The following is a 17,602-nucleotide window of genomic DNA, read 5'->3' on the forward strand; positions in this document are numbered from 1 at the left end:
TGAATGCAAAGAAGATGGAGAAAAATGAAGACAAAAGACAAAGTGAAACTCAGTTATAAAACACTTTACTTATAAATTAGTAAGATTAATCATCTCACGATAAAATGATTTGCCATCCCAGAGGGAGAGAGTGATCGCCAACAGGCTGCAACATTCACCGTTACCTATGAACCTACGACACACTGAGAGAACATAAGGCAGTCATTACTGGATGCCCCTGTTACTGGTAAGCATGGCAACAAGGATGTGGTCCTAACAACAGTAACTATGTTCTCCACGCATGTTGCTAAGCAACAGACAACAGTACCCAAGACAAAGAACAATCTTGCTAAAGTAGCAGTCTTTACTTGATGATTTTGCTTTTTTGACACTGAACATCTATTCAACGACTCAGAATACAATACTCAGTAAATATTCAGAAAAGCACTGGGATCCATCAGACGAACGGGGGAGTCTCAGCGTGTGTTATCACAAAGGCTAAAAACGTGGCATCCCCGGTGCTACGTGGCAATTCTGAAAAAAAGTGTTCACATGAGACACAAGACTTGGTGATTCTGTCCTAAACACGGAGATACTGGATATCAAAGTGACTTCATACAATATCAAAACATCAGAACGTGATATGATGTGATTAAAAGGATAGGCAAAACCCTTTTAACAAAACGAGTGAAGTTACCATTATGCTGGTCTAGGAAGGGCACTGTGTGAAGGAACTTCAAAACAACCCGGCTTCTACAAAATCTAGTTTGACAACTGAGCTGGCTGACCAAAAAACATAGAGATATATAGTTTGGCCAGGTTTTACTGTGGATGCCATCCATATAGTTTTGATTCGAAAGTTTCTTAGCAGCATTCATGGAGCAGAATTTTGGCAAAAACAAAATTAGGGATGCACCGATACCGATACCAGATCAGATATCGGGACGATACTGACTCAAATAGCTGGATCCGGTATCGGTGAAAATGGGGCCAATCTATTCATTTCAATTCTGAAATATATATATATACATTATATACTGGAATTTGGATTTATTTTTAAGTTTCAACCAGTTTGTGGCTGCATTAAAAATCTCCACACTTGAATTGTAATTCTTGTTAATTTTGAATTTTTTTTTTTTTTACCAAGTTGCTGGTGTACGGTTTATTATTTGAATAATAGTAATTACAATACTAAAAATGTATATCGATGTATTTGATACATTTTGTTTTACAAAGTTAGGAAAACAATGTTTAAGTCCAGCCTGATGCTGCCTTTGACAGAATAGGATGATCCCAGTCACTTCCACACAGTGAGGCATACAGACTATTAATTCATTATTATTATGGTATTAGATCGGTACTCGGTATTGGCCAATATCCAAAGCCCACGTATCTGTATGGGGGCTGAACAAGTCGGATCGGTGCATCCCTAAAAAAAATCATGGCTACCACAACGGCCAAAATGTTTTCTTCTAAGGTTCTGGGCCTATTCATTACAGTAGGAAGAGGATATTGTAAATAATATCTATTCATCTTCAAAGTAACAGTCCTCTCTATCTTGGACACACAAGAAAGTGACTATGTCAGGCACTGCAAAGAAATAGTAGTAATGCACCAAGCACTGAAATAATTTCAACAAGGCTTAAGTAAGATCACTCTAGGCCAACAGTTTCACTCCTGTGTCGGTATCATCAGAGTAATCTGTAGATAGAGATCCAGGAGGGTTGAGAATTTATTTGGTTTCCTGTCTTTTTGATAAAGGGACATGCTTTTGAGAGTGAGAGACGATTTGCTGTGTGAGTAGCATGAGTGTTATCACTTTACTGAAAAGGATCACACCTGTATTCTGTTAGTCATTCTACTTCACAACACGTTCTGTATGTGCAACATTAGTATTGACTATTTTCTGAGGTAATTCACAAGTTGTTTTTAGATTGCTGAATGAATTCCTTCCAGTAGCCACTGGTTGTCATTCACCTCAGCCCGATATGAGGCCATATAAACTGTATACAATTGTACCTATTTGATTTTGCCACCTTAGTGTTGCATGGTGTTGCATTTGAAAGACAAATTTGAAATGTTAAACTCACATACTGAAGAGAAGCTCCGACGTATGAACAGAAATCAATTTTTGAGCTACGTCTTTTCAAAAAGCAAACCCAACAGGCAAACAAAATTCAAGGAGTATTGTGAATTTAGTAACCTATTACATTAAGGGCCTTTATTTCATTGTTGTGAAATAAACCCGACAAGGCGATGCAGAGGGGTCTTCAATCGCCCTGAAGGGGTTTATTTCACAACGATGACCCGCTAGCTGTACATTATCCCGCTTATTACACGGCTACTTGCTTAAGAAATCAATATTTTGACACAAAAACGGTCCGGTAGAGTCCGACATCAGAACTGCGCCCATAGCAACGGTCTGCTATTCATAGCAACGGTCTGCTATAAAGAAATAACAGACTGTAGAACGCCGTGATTGACCAATCAGAATTGAGTATTCAACAAAGCCGTGTAATAAATAAGGTTAATAAGTTTGGCTAAGTAGGGAAGTTGTTTTTCTGAGATCTGATTTTCTGTGATGACACCCCAAATAAATTCTCAACCTGTTGAAAACACTGATCATCCCTTTATAATACACTTGAATGGGCACCTTTAATTATACAAAATGAAACCATCTGAATGTTGACATTTTATAAGTACAACTTTCAAAGGCTACAGGCTACATCAAGGCCAAGTAAAAGACCAATAAATAAAATTACTATGGAATTAATAAAACAAGGCTGTCCGTTAAAAGTCCTTTCAAAGTTTTCCTCATTCGCCCGTCACTTGTGCTGCCCGCGGGCAAAGTGGCAGGCAAAGTCGTACTTGCTCTTGCACTTGTGGCCGCAGATGTTGCACTGGAATGGGTTCTCGTAGCCGTGGCAGCCCATGTGGATGGTGTAGAGGATGTTGTCGGGGAAGTAGATGTCACAGTGCTGGCAGTGGTGCAGCATGTGGGGGTCCTGGAGTGGGACGGACAGGCCTGGGGCCGGCGTACTGGGTTGGCTGTTGGAGATGCTAGGGGTACTGGTGCGCCCGCTGTGCTCGCTGCAGGGTCCCCCTCCAGGGCTGCAACTGCTGTGAGGAGGAGCCCGCGGCTCTGGAGTGATTGGGGAAGAGGAGGAGGCATGAACCATGCTGGCTGAGACAGCCACCGGAGCTGTGGCAGGGTGCGGCTGCTGGATGAGGAAGGGCTTCTCGTCGACGATAGACTCTGCTCCTGGAGACATGGGAGGTTGAGTCTGGTTCTGGGACTCTGAAGGGAGGCTGGCCAACTGGCCCGCCAGGGTGGACAGCTGATTCAGGGGGTTATCCATAACCATATCGTGGTGATGGTGATTTTGATTTGTGGAGTGCCCTTCCTCGACCGCGCGACCCTGATTATCATACGTCTCCTGGCGTAAGTGGGGCAGCTCGTGGGAGAAGTCGTTCACATTGTCCGCCTTGTGCACCACCATAGAAGGGGGGCTGAAGTTGATGAGGAGTCGGCGGCCGTAGCCCAGCGAGCTGGCCTTCTTCTGCAAAACACTCAGCATCTTCTTGTGGGAAAGCGAGCGGGCGCCTTTCATCGGCAGGAGTTTGTGGCGTCGACGGCGATGGTGCGACAAGTTGCTGCGATCGCTGCAGCGGAAGGAGCACAGCTCGCACTTATAAGGCTTCTCGCCCGTGTGCGATCGCATGTGGGCCTCCAGGTGGCGCTCGTAGGCCGAAGCAAATGGGCAGAGGTGGCAGCGGTGAGGTTTCTCTCCTGTTTAATTGAGGAAAACAGGCTGAATAACAAAACAATGTCAACATGTCATCCCCTGAAAATGAACTATTAATACTTACCTGTGTGAATTCGGATGTGCTCAATGAGTCTTGCCGTGCCTCTGGTGGCATAGTTGCAGTAGCGGCATTTGAGCTTGCCGTCGTAGGTCCTCTCAAAACCATCCACCAGGATCCCTGAGTTGTCCTCCAGTGACATGTCCACTGAGGGGTGATCCAGTCCATTCTGACTGCAGTCTGCATACGGGAACATTAGCAGGACTTAGAATTCATAAAATGAAATGATTCTGATTATACTTTACTAAGGAAAAAAAATATTCAGGAGGGATAGATATTTATCTCATTAACAAGTGGCATTCCATTAAAAAAATAAAGTAACACGTAGCCCAAACCTTCAGTTACATTTGTACTGAACTGCAGACAATGAGTGGTAATATAAGATAAGATAAGATAAGATATTCTTTTATTAGTCCCGCAGTGGGGAAATTTGCTGTTCACAGCAGCAAAGGGGATAGTGCAAAAAAACAAGATGCATCAGCTAACACAGTAAAAAAAGAGCTAAACAAAGTGTAACAAAATATGAACCATTTAAATAGAAGGAAGTATAACAATAGGAGCAGTATATACAGTACTGACAATAAACAGACTATTAACAAAATTGCACAAGTGGAAAATGATATTGCACAGTGAGAATGAATGAAATTCCACTTGTCGACCTTCAAAATACTATGCAATACAAAAAGGAAAGTGATATTAAAACAAAACGACCAATCATTTAACAAACTGATTTATCACAGAGTTATTGAAGGATGACCATGCCCAATTGCAAATTTTGTTAAATATCTGAAATCAGATATCAGATAATACTTATAGGTGCATCTGTCAGCAGTTTGTCTTAAACTTAAAGGTCCAATATTGTAAAAAGTGAGATTTTCAGGTCTTTTATATTTTTTTAGAAGGTTTAAGTGCTTTATAAATACTGATGAACTATCAAAACGCTCAATATACGGAGAAATACACACAGCCCATATTTAGAAATTGTGCGTTTGAAACAAGCCGTCAGGATTTCTGTCCATTTGTGATGTCACGAGTATAAAATATTTAGACCATTAAATGGACTTGGACTTATATAGCGCTTTTCTAGTCTTCCGACCACTCAAAGCGCTTTACACTACATGTCAGTATTCACCCATTCACACACACATTCATACACTGATGGCAGAGGCTACTAAGGTGCCAACTTTGCCCATCAGGATTTAATCTAAATACTCATTCACACACCGATGGCTATGCCTGCGGGAGCAATTTGGGGTTAAGTGTCTTGCTCAAGGACACATCGACATGTGACCCGGAGCAGCCGGGGATCGAACCACCGACCTTCCGATTGGTGGACAACCTGCTCTACCCTCTGAGCCACAGCCGCCCTCATTACACAGTTTTAAACGTAAATATTCTAAATGTGTCCCCAGTTTATTTCCTGGTTGCAGTGTATGTAAATAACATCAGCTGACAGGAAGTGAACATGGACCCAAACTGTTGCCTAGCAACGCAATGCCGTTGAAATGAATACAGGTATATTCAAACAGACAGTACGAGGAAAATAAAATGTTTTTTTTTAACATTACAGCATGCAAACATATTCTAGTAGAAACACAACATTAATGTATGAACCTGAAAATGAGCACGATATGGGACCTTTAAACTCAAATTGCAGCACAATCCAGACCCTTAAAAAGCTGCTGATTTTGCACAGAAAGGTTGTAAATGACACACAGCTCCACTGTTTACCTGGTGGCAGCTCGTCCGCCTCCTTGACGCCGCTGACGGAGCCTGATATCATGTTGACATGCTGAGTCTGCTGGCTCAGGTACTCCTGGAAATCCTTCACAAAGTCAAGCGTGTCCGGCTTTTCCTCACCCATTTGAAGAGAAAGTCCAACACTACTGACTTGAATTACTGAAGATACGATAAAAACACATAACCAGATTAGAAAAACTCACAAGTATCACCATCATCTACGTTATTACTGATGTTAGACTCACCTCTGAGAAGATAACTTGTGGATTGAATGCAACCAGCTGGGTTGAGTGTATCCAGACACAAAGACAGGATGATCTCCTGGATGAGTGAGAAGCAGCTCTGCTGTCTGGTCTGCTGCTACACAGCGCTCCTCATCGCCGTCATGTTGTTACCACAGCTACGTACTCTGCTTTAGCCTCACAGCTCACTTTAGCTTATCTTGGAGGAGGAAGCATCTTTGTCAGCAGCGCTGCTCGTTGTTTACATCGTCTGTACGCGTTTCAGTAAATCCTCAAGAAGCACTAGTTGTTAATGTTTCTCTCCGTCGAGTCACTGAGCTGCTATCACACGCAGAGACAACCTGTTCAATCACAACAATACACCAGTTGGAGGGGTGAAAGTTCATTGAGTGTGTAGCCGTGAAAACCGTCCCCGCCCTCAGCCTCAATCCACCGAAGAAAGGTTCCTACTCATAATAATAGTAAATACAGGAACCTCAATATTATGAAATCGACAAAACATTATTATTATTATTTATTTTTTTTCCACTTTTATTGATGTTTTTCCAAGGTTATACACATATCAACAACATATGAGCATGTGGTTCCACGATTTAATGAGGTTAGACTGAAGCACTCGTTTGTACACCAGTCAATCCTAAAACTACAGCCCTGGAAAAAATTAAGAGACCACTTCAAAATTATCAGTTTCTCTGGTTTTACTATTTATTGGTATGTATTTGAGTAAAATTACATTTTTGTTTTTATTCTATAAACTACTGACAACATTTCTCCCAAATTTCAAATCAAAATATTGTCATTTAGAGCATTTATTTGCAGAAAATGACAACTGGTCAAAATAACAAAAAAGATGCAGTGTTTTCAGATCTGGAATAATGCAAACAAAAACAAGTTCATATTCATTTTTAAACAACACAATACTAATGTTTTAACTTAGGAAGAGTTCAGAAATCAATATTTGGTGGAATAACCTTGATTTACAATCACAGCTTTCATGCGTTTTGGCATGCTCTCCACCAGTCTTTCCCATTACTGTTGGGTGACTTTATGCCACTCCTGGCGCAAAAATTCAAGCAGCTGGGCTTTGTTTGAAGGCTTGTGACCATCCACCTTCTTCTTGATCACATTCCAGAGGTTTTCAATGGGATTCAGGTCTGGAGATTGGGCTGGCCATGACAGGGTCCTGATCTGGTGGTCCTCCATCCACACCTTCACTGACCTGGCTGTGTGGCATGGAGCATTGTCCTGCTGGAAAAAACACTCCTCAGAGTTCGGGAACATTGACCAAGACGCATGAAAGCTGTGATTGTAAATCAAGGTTATTCCACCAAATATTGATTTCTGAACTCTTCCTACGTTAAAACATTAGTATTGTGTTGTTTAAAAATGAATATGAACTTGTTTTCTTTGCATTATTCCAGATCTGAAAACACTGCATCTTTTTTGTTATTTTGACCAGTTTGTAAGTTTCTGCAAATAAATGCTCTAAATGACAATATTTTTATTTGAAATTTGGGAGAAATGTTGTCAGTAGTTTATAGAATATAACAAACATTTTAATTTTACTCAAACACATACAAATAAATAGCAAAACCAGAGAAACTGATAATTTTTAAGTGGTCTCTTAATTTTTTCCAGAGCTGTATATGGAGCCTAATCCCAGATCAAATGTACGTTGAAGGGCCCTGAATATCGTCTTCTGTGATTGTAATGTAAAATGTATGCATCCTTGTTTCTTGTCTTTTTTCCTTTCTGTGATGTTCCAAATGGAGCTGCTGTGATGCAAAACAAATTTCAGACCTGTCAGACAATAAAGTATTATCGTATCGTATTATTGTATTATCGTATCGTATCGTATGTACACAGTCAGACCCACAAACAAAGGGAATAATACATACAGGACTCATGTTTGGGAGTTACACTTCCATTATTGCATTATTAGGCGTCGAATGAAGGTAGGCTGCTCATTTTAAATGCATGTTTTTAAAAAAAATGTGAAGAAGGGCTTTCCAAACATACAAACAAACTTTACTAGCTAAAGAGAACCGTTATCAGAGGAGATCATTTTAACATCCTTGAAAGTTACAGCTATGTTCAAATGTTTTTTTCTGCTTATTTTCAGAAATAATATTAAGACAACAAACTTAAAGCTGCAGTTGGTAGATTTGTTGCAAATGTGATTTAGAAAAAGTTATTTTTATAAAACGGTCACTAGTGCATGAGACAGGTAATCTGAAAAAAAAAAAAAATCATATGCCTCTGTGTCTTCCAGTGCTCTTAATTGCATCTGCTAGATTTCCCAGACCGGAGGAAAACAACCAATCCGAGCCGAGCTGGAGCCTTGCCATCTATGAGCAGCTGTCAATAACTCGCAAACTCTGATCAAACGGTCAAACTAGGCAGCGCTGATCAAATATGAATCAATATTCTGTTACTGTAATGACTATTTCTCGCACAAAATGTCATCTTGTAGTGTACTGTTTAGCTGTAAAATGAGAAAGTTTGTGACCCGGCAGCCATGTTGAGATAAGTTGAGGAAATACCAAGCACCACCCACCAGCCGGAGCACACTTTCTCATCAAAACATTTGAGGCGAGAAATAGACATTACAGTGACAGAGTATTGATTCATATTTGATCAGAGCTGCCTCGTTTGATCGGAGTTCGTGAGTGATTGACAGCTGCCTCCGTTGAATGAACAGCCAATAGGAACGCTCTCTCTCTCTGAAATGACCTGTGATTGGCCAAAGTCTCCCGTCAAGGTCTAGATTTTTTAAAGCCTGAAAACAGAGCCATGAGGAGGTGTGGAAGTCTAGTTTTCTCTCAGAACACTTGAATTACAATACGCTGAAAGGTTATTATGGAATTTTTTTCCCAATGATGCCAAAAATATTCTGCCTACTGCAGGTTTAATATTAAGACAACAAAACTTGTATCTCAAAATCTGATTTGAGCACAATTTTTGATTAGCACAGCCCTTACAATGAGGTCCTACCAGTGAGTTGGTGTTCAGTATCAGCTTTTAACTGTTCAGTTATAGGCTTAAACAAGTTCCTTCATGAACTTGTTTGCTACAATATCTTTTTCACTTGGGTATTAGTGATTAAAAAACACACCTTCAACAATGCACTTTGTTATCCCAGCACAGTGGCATCTCTTGCCACCAAGCTAATGACGTTAACTGATAGCAGTGACATGACACACTTTCAGATGTACAGCTCGCAATTATGCGTAGGTGGCAAATGAGGCACAACAATTGCATTACTTTCAAAAGCTATTGACTCATTCATGTTTTATCACAATCAATAATTTACCAGTAAGCGCTTGGTGGAGATCACATTGCCCCATTTGTGTCAAAGTTCTAGGAAAACCACTGAGGAGAAGATGACAAACGACCAAGTTGAGTGAGGCTGCGGTATCCTTTTACAACTGCTACTGTCAGAGCAATAGTATTACATCAGTAATGTAAACCTGTGAATTCTTTACTTTGTAACATGAGTCACATGTTTGGTTGAAAATGTATCTACACTATATTCTGTAGAGTAACTGAGCATGGGTATGTTGTGTTTGTGTGTCACTCAAGAGAATTATAGACTATTTTACCATACTATTCTAACATTATTTGACAGGTTGCCTGGCCACATGTGAGTGCAGTTCAACATCTGGACACTAGATGGCGCACATGTCTCAGTGGTGAAACAGGTACTTCCCATAATACCACACTGTTTTGAGCCACAAGTACACTCCGCATGACACTAGATATGCAGGCTAGTATTGTTCATTAGTATTAACCTTGCCTCATCAAGATTACATAGATCATGCTATCACCGTACAGACATGGAAAGCTCTGTGTACAGTCAGCTATAGCATCAGTTGTCAATCCCCTAGGACAGCATGTACAGGACACAGTGGAAGACACGACAGTCGACCTCATCAGTTGAACCATGACCGCAGCGAGCGGCCAATTACATCACCTCCTAACAGCCTGTCCACACTAATGTTATTTTATTGCAATTTAATTATGCTCAGGTTTCCACCGGGGCCAGATCCTGTTGAATAATTTACACACAGCCACAATGATTTGTCGGCCTGCAAAGACAAAGTGCACACTTCTCTGTGCTCTCATTTGTTTCAATAGGTTTGTGTTTAATTCCTAGAATATAAATCATTAAAACAATAATCTTATGTTGCATTTCCAACTGAGCATTTTCCCTGGAGTTAGAACCAATGTGGCCTTTGTGGTTTGGAGGACAGATTTATTAAGCCTAAAAATAATTGGTCAAACTTAATTTTGCATTAATGACGTGTCCACTGCACAATATATTAAGCTGTTCTTTTAAAGGGCAGTGAGCATTTATTAATGAGACTGAGAGCAGGTAATACTCTAATAGGGCTTACTGGGGCTGGCATTTACACCCAATAATGGTCACACTGATGGGAACTTGCATAGAAATGACTTCAGCTTTGTGGAAAAAACGGTGGATTTAATATAAATCAAACACGCTAATCCAGAATTTCTGTCTATTTTGATACAATTGACACAATTACTCATATACTTAACATTTTGTAAAGGCCTGACTTGAACTCAAAACCTCCACAAGGCTAATCTAAATAATACGAGCGAGTTTGAATATACACACTGGCTCATGCAGAAAAGGCTCTGGGACAACACCTGTCCTTGAGAAGGCTGCAGTGTTATCCACTTGCTCTGATTCACATTTAAAAGGCCCCTGAATGAAAAGGTTCCCTTCACCTCTTAACCGCTTGATTTACAGGCTGTTTGTGGTTTAACGCCACACAAGACAATTGATTTGCTCCTCCTTCCCTGAAAGAAATTGGAATTTAATTTAGAGAAGGTCTTAAGCAGTTTTTAAAGACTTGGTGTCATTTGTTGGGCTCGTGTAAAAGCTGCATTAGAGATTACCCTCCTGGAAAAAGCTTTTTAATCCTAGACAAGTGCAGCCATAGTAACGGCAGACAGGAGCCTCTTGGAGGCAGAAAGGTGAAGGGGGACTTTGACAAGATTTATTCTTCTCCGACTGAGACTGTTTCTTTCTCGAGGTCTGCCGCTCCACGAGGAGCATTTGAAAAAGAACTGAGAGGTGGGGGATAGGATAAAGGAGGTATATATTAAGCTTTTCTTTCCTCTCACCACTTAATTTCCTTGCAGGCGCGCCTCGCGCCGTTGTAATGAATGTAATTGCCGCCTTTGATGAGAATGCTATTATCTGGATCACACTTTACATGGGCAAACAAGACTGCCCCTCCCTCCGCCCCCACCTCCCATTTAACTCAGCAATGAGACCCCCCAATTATGCAGGGAACAAGTGGCTTTTCATAAAGCCAGCGTGTCGCTCTTGATTGGTGAGGCTTGGAGCCGGCTACATGTGGACAAAGGATAGATTAGATGTGATATAGGCACACCAAAAAACCCCATTTCCTTGATTAATTTCCTGCATGCCTCCCAGAAAGGGCCCACTCTCTCCCCGCTGAATTCTATCTCTTCCTTTTTAAAGACAAACTTTCATCTTTTGATAAATGTGGCAACTCAATGGACGGACGGACATTTTATTGACCTAAGTTTGACCACAGCTGCCTGGGCTTCAGGAGGGAATAGGAGAGAAAAGGATAAATGTGTCACTTCAGCGTGGGAGGATTGTGGGCTTATTTTTCTTATATAAAAAAAAACATCTTTTGTGGTATTTCTGTCCTCCTCAGCCAGGATCAACTCACTTTTCATGCTGATCTTTTTGTGCTCCCATGTCATTACCCTCACACACACACAAACACAGCTTGTTTCGCCCATCCTCTCTCTCTGTCTTTCACACACCCACACACGAACACACAGAAGCGCGCTAAACACCCATTTGATAATAGTGGCGAACAGATATGATGGGACTTTATGAGGCGATGCGCGATAAAGCTGCTGTCACCTTAGGAAGTCTAAGTGTTCTTCTGACTGCCTTATTACCGTATTAAAGCACCACTCGACGCGTTCGCACACACCTCAGCTCGGCTCTGACAACCCGCCGTGATTCTGTCCAATATTCCACCATGCAGGCTGAAATATCGAGAACAATCAAATAGACTGTCACAAGTGACAAATTATACTATTACTCCTCAAAGATTGTCATCCTTGAAATGTATTCATAGCCATTTCTTCTTTATCGGTGAGTGATTACTCCTCTAAGCAAGCAGTTCCCGCAAGCAATGAGAAATTGGTAATCAATTCATTTGACTATTATGCTTTGAGAGTGGCTCCAAGGGATCAGCAGCATTGGTCACTCTTATTCACATGCATAGATATATCCAGCACTAACTCATGGTGCAGCTGGGCCTGATGGATGCCGGCTGCCCGACCACCTGACTCTTAAAGGTTTATGCCATCAGAAACAGGTTGCCATCCGGACCCAGTCACGACGGAGAAAGAATTGGCCAATATTTTTGACTGAAGTGGCATTTTAGCAGTATTTATTTGATGGTCCTACTACCAAAACCATGGGCCACAAATAAAGAAGATGGTATGATAGCTTTTGACTGGCCGGCCAGCTCCCGACTCGAAATGAAGTGTCCAGTTGTGAGTTATTGTGGCCAAACGTCATTTGTACAGCCTGAAAAGTGGGGACATTTTTCTAGCTTGTCACTCTCTGGCTATAGCTCATTGTCCTGAATGATGCCTCTGAACGCACAGTTGCCCTAATACGAGCATTTCACTCGCACCGCGAGAGGGCCGATAATGGATTAGCCTGTCCATAGGAAGATAATATAGTGCGTCCACTGGCACATCTTTAAACACCAATGGGTCACAGGTAGAATATCAACTCTCAGCATGTCTGCTCACATCTAGCACTGATCTTAGCCATCATCTTCTGCTTCTGACTAAAATAAAACAAAGATCTCTTAAGGCTGCAACTAAGTCTATCGATTATGTTTTTAATTAATTGGTCAATCAATTAATCGCTTGGTCTAGGAAATGTCCGAAAATACTGAAAGATGTACATTTTCAACTTGCTTGTTTTGTCTGACTAACAGTCCAAAACAAAGGTTTTTACTGTACGATCACATAAAACATGCAGTAAATCCTTTGTGCCAATGTTTGGCATTTTTGCTTGAAAACGTATTGATTAATAAACTAATTGTTTCAGCTCTACTCTTTTTACTTGCTTATCTCTTTTATTTTTTTCTGGTATAGTCACCTAAAACATGACCAATGTAAAGTAGATTCCTGAATTAATTATATGAAACAGAGCAACACTTGATTCCACTTTAGCTAATTTTTATCCTCCGTTTTATTCTATTCCTTTAAAAGGTGCAGTGTGTAGGATCTGGCTCCATCTAGCGGTGAGGTTGCAGATTGCAACCAAATGAATCTTCTCCCGTGTGCCAAGCGTGTAGGAGAACTACAGTAGGCTATGCAAAAACGTGAAAACGCGAATCATTCTATGTAAAGAAGCTTTCATTGTAGTTGAAAGGTGCTCCAGTGTACAAATAAACTCATCTCATAGCATGCCCTAATCAGGGCACGGACATGTCCAGTTTAATGAAGGAAAAAGAAACAAAGTCTTTTTTGTGTGATTTTAAATAGCAGAATAACAGACCTCTAAAGGTAATACAACTTTTCCCACCCATTTATGTTCATGACAATCTTTCAAAAAGTACTGAATAACAGAGGTAAAACGTGTTTTTATTGATGTTTCATAAAACATAATCTTTTTAACTTCACAAATTAAGATCCCTATAATAATCAGAATGCATCAACATCAATATCGTGAACAAAACTGATCCCAGTATTCGTTGGGGAGCTCACATCTTTAACCCTTGTCCTACCAACTGGGGTCCCCGCAGACCCCAGAGCTATAGTTTTTTTTCATATCTCATAGGTGCTTCATTCTGTCGTTCCGAATTTTCATGACTTTGTCAATCTATTTGTTTCCAATGACTTCATATAATTGTTTTCTGTTTTAATTAGTGCTTTTTAAAAGACCAATGTATTGGGGTCCTTGGGAACCCCAGTCGAAAGCACCCAGTTACAGCCTATGCAGTTAAAATAGAATACAATAAATGTATAAAATGTTTGCCAGGGGTCCTAATTTAAAGTATGACATGCTATCAGGGGGTTAAGGGCACACTGACTGTCATTTTGAAGGAGACACACACTGATGCAGCACACACAGACTTACTCATTTGCACAAATTAACTGTAACTTTCCTAAAATAATAATAATGATCTGTGTTTTTCTTTTCTTCAGATGGCATTAATTACACAACTAATAATGTTTTGGGAAGAAATAAGTTAACATTTTGCTATGATGTATGTTTCTCACATTTTCCTTGGGGTCTCCAGGGACCCCGGTCTCTAGTCCTTGTATGTTAAATATGTTGGTAGGATGAGGGTTAAATACTCTCAATTAACTTAAGTTTTGATCTCTATGGATCTGCAGGAGTAGAGAGGGGTCTGAACCGGACAGTCCTGCTAATACAAGGGAAACTTTAGATTAATGAGGCGTCTGCCCTTTGAGGATATTGATCAAACCCAATGTGTCCTGGAACGATTTGCTCCCCTGCTGTAATATTAATAATGTATCAATATCATGAACAAAACTGGTCCCAGTACTCCTTGGGGAGCTCACAGCTTTAACAACTCTAAATTAGCTTTGGAGTTTTGATCTCTGTATGGATCAGCAGCAGTAAAGAGGGGTCTGAACTGGACAGTCCTGCTAATGTGAGGGAAGTTTTAGATTAATGAGGCGTCTGCCCTTTGAGGATATTGATAACGATTTGCTCCCCTGCTGTAATATTAATAATGTGTCAACATCATGAACAAAACTGGTCCCAGTATTCCTTGGGGAGCCCACAGCATTGAAAACTCTAGCACACACTCTAAATTAGCTGTTGAGTTTTGATCTCTGTATGGATCTGCTGGAGTGGCTGTTGAGTCGCAGTAAAGAGGTCTGAAATGGATGGTGTCGCTAATGTGAGGGAAGTTTTAGATTAATGAGGTTTAAAAACTCCTAAAATTCTTTCAAATTTTGTTTTATTTTATTGTTAACCATCAAACCATGAATTATACTCTATACTATACAGTATATACTGTATATTAGGGCGGTCAGCGTTAACGCAAATCTGTTTTAACGGCACTAATTTCTTTAACGCATTAACGCAGTCGAGGTTGTAGAGGGCTCAGTTTTAAAGCTAGAGTGATACTGGTATCATATGAAACTAGAAAACCTAATCAATCTATGGGTACCATGTCATAATAGCTTGTTATGAAGGAGGTTAAATAACGCTCAAAGATTACGCTATTTTCAAAGGGGTCCCTTGACCTCTGACCTCAAGATATGTGAATGAAAATGGGTTTTATGGGTACCCACGAGTCTCCCCTTTACAGACATGCCCACTTTATTTTTTTATATTAAATGCTGTACCTGTGAGGGTTTCTGAACAATATTTTTTATAGTTTTGTGTTCTTAATTGATTTCCAATAATAAATACTGTATAAACATACATTTGCACAAAGCAAGCATATTTGTCCACTCCCATGTTGATAAGAGTATTACATACTTGACAATACAATACAAATCTCCCTTTAAGGTACATTTTGAACAGATAAAAAAATGTGTGATTAATTTGCAATTAATCGTGATTAACTATTTTAATCGATTGACAGCCGTGGTTCTATTAATAGTAAGAAACAAACATTATTGATATGAGTTTCAGGCTTCAGCCTCAGAAACCACACCAGCCTCAGTTTGAAGCTTCCTCTCCCCGCAGTGGCTCCATCTCTGGCCCTCCTGCAGGCATCGTTAGCCAGACGATGATGGGAGCTACCGGGGCCATAATGGGAGGGTTGACTGACCCCTGACCTCCTATCGATCCGCTGGCTGTGTCCAGCTGGGCCTCCCCAAACCCAGTCAGCTGGAGAGGTGTTTAAAAGCTAACACCCCGGCTCCCATCCACTCGGCTTCACACTCATTAATTACATCATTTACCTGTGACAGTGACAAACCTGCCCGGCCACGCCGCAGTTTATTAGGGTCAATGTATGAAGCCCAGGCCAAACCCAGATCAAAAGTGTGTGTGTGTGTGTGTGTGTGTGTGTGCAATGGGGAGTGAAAGACCCCATCTCATACAGTATGGGATTATGAGTATGGATGCATGCTCCAAAGGGGAGTGTGACTGCTTTGTCCTGGCCTGTCGAGCTCCTTAGTGGGGAAGTTTATTTTGATTTATCTGATATGTTGAAAGACAAAGATTGCCAATTTTCTTGTACAGACAAGAATATGAGTATAGATTCTAGAAACGAGGGGGGAAAAAAAAATTACAAACAAAACCCCGCCAGCAAAGTTTATCACTGTGGTCCTTGTAAAACACCTCGCAAGCAGCGCTATTTGACATGTTTTTGGATGAAATATAAAATCTTGTGGATTTAAGACCGCTTTCTTTTTTATGTCTTTCCTGTTTTTACTCGCAATGCCAATTTGCTGAGTCAGTTCTTGGCCGGTCTTTGTTGTCTTTGCTGCTCACGAGCAGCTGGATGTTTGTGGCCCATTCAGTCCTCAACTTTTGTTGCCGCCTTTGCATTGCCTCTTATTTCTGCAGGCGTCTCCGATTCTACATCCACCTAAAAATCACCCCCTTCACCCCTCTATCGTTTCTCCTCTTACAGTACCACCCCCCCTTCCCTTTTCTCTTTAGCCCTCAACACAATAAAACACCATTGGTTTCCTCTTGCCATACCTTTCCCACTACACACTGGTATTTCAATCTCGACTCAATCGAGAAGGCTGACCTGCAGATATAAAGAATTGGCTTTAAGGCTTTCGAAATGGAACTAAATCTGCTGCAGGTCACACTGGGGGAAAATAAGCGGCAAATGTAAGTAAGCATGAAATAGTTTTTCATAAATAATCCAAATGACAGCAGGCTTTCTAATGGTGCCAGGGGGCTGTAAAAGAATATGTTGCCAATTTCTCCCCTATTAAAGTGAAATAGAAAGCCAAATACATAATAGTGCTGACGGAAAAGTCGCATACCTGGGCTCGTTGGAGTGGAGATTGAGGACACAGTTGGGTGTTAGAGGTAGTTGTAGTTTGAGGTGAGGTGGTGGAGTGATTGCTAGCCGTATACAGTGGAGGTCTTTCCACTGCAGGAAAACAAATGCCCCTCCTTCACATCAAATCAATTGGTCAATAACTGCCCTCTTTTCCTGCGTGTGCACAGGTAGGCAGCTCTCATCTGTCCCTGCACAATGTGGATTTGATTTGCACTTATGTTTTTACAAATAATCAATGCTCCATTTTGACTAACACAACAAGGCTGTAACAGAATACACTGTCAGAGAGGGAAAAGGAGAGAAACAAGGAAAGTAGCAAGAGGTATTAATGAGTGCTGCATGGTTTTACAGAATTATCTTAGTAGTTTTTTTTCAAATCCCTCATGGTAACCTGTATTACAGTATACCAGTACCAAGTATTCAGATCCTTCACTCAAGTAATATTGCAATATGAAAATACTCCATTACAAGTACTGGCTTCAAAATCACTTAAAAGTACGTACACGGATTATTGGTAGGGTTGTCAAAGTTAAAGCGATAATAGCATGTTAACACAAATTGGTTTTAACGCCACTCATTTCTTTGACGCATTAACGCAACTTACAATTTTTAGGTTCAGTTTTAAAGCTTTGAAGAGACTGGCATCTTATGAAACTAAAGGAATCTATTGGTACCAACCATGTCATACTAGCTTGATACTACTCTAGCTAAATAATGCTCCAAACT

At 40.6% G+C, this 17,602-nt stretch overlaps 1 protein-coding gene across 1 annotated transcript; it reads right to left on the bottom strand.

The window, feature by feature from the left end:
- Window positions 1-48: 48 nt before the first annotated feature.
- On the bottom strand, window positions 49-6,247 carry ikzf5 (IKAROS family zinc finger 5). The gene is made up of 4 exons (XM_037783082.1): window positions 5,829-6,247; window positions 5,575-5,742; window positions 3,850-4,023; window positions 49-3,769 (listed from the first exon to the last, which is right to left on the bottom strand). The coding sequence occupies exons 2-4, from the start codon at window positions 5,705-5,707 to the stop codon at window positions 2,805-2,807; spliced, it is 1,272 nt and encodes a 423-aa protein (XP_037639010.1). The 5' UTR covers window positions 5,708-5,742; window positions 5,829-6,247; the 3' UTR covers window positions 49-2,804.
- Between the last annotated feature and the right edge of the window lie 11,355 nt (window positions 6,248-17,602).

The sequence above is a fragment of the Sebastes umbrosus genome, chromosome 10 (assembly GCF_015220745.1).
Source record: "Sebastes umbrosus isolate fSebUmb1 chromosome 10, fSebUmb1.pri, whole genome shotgun sequence".
Lineage (NCBI taxonomy): Eukaryota > Metazoa > Chordata > Actinopteri > Perciformes > Sebastidae > Sebastes > Sebastes umbrosus.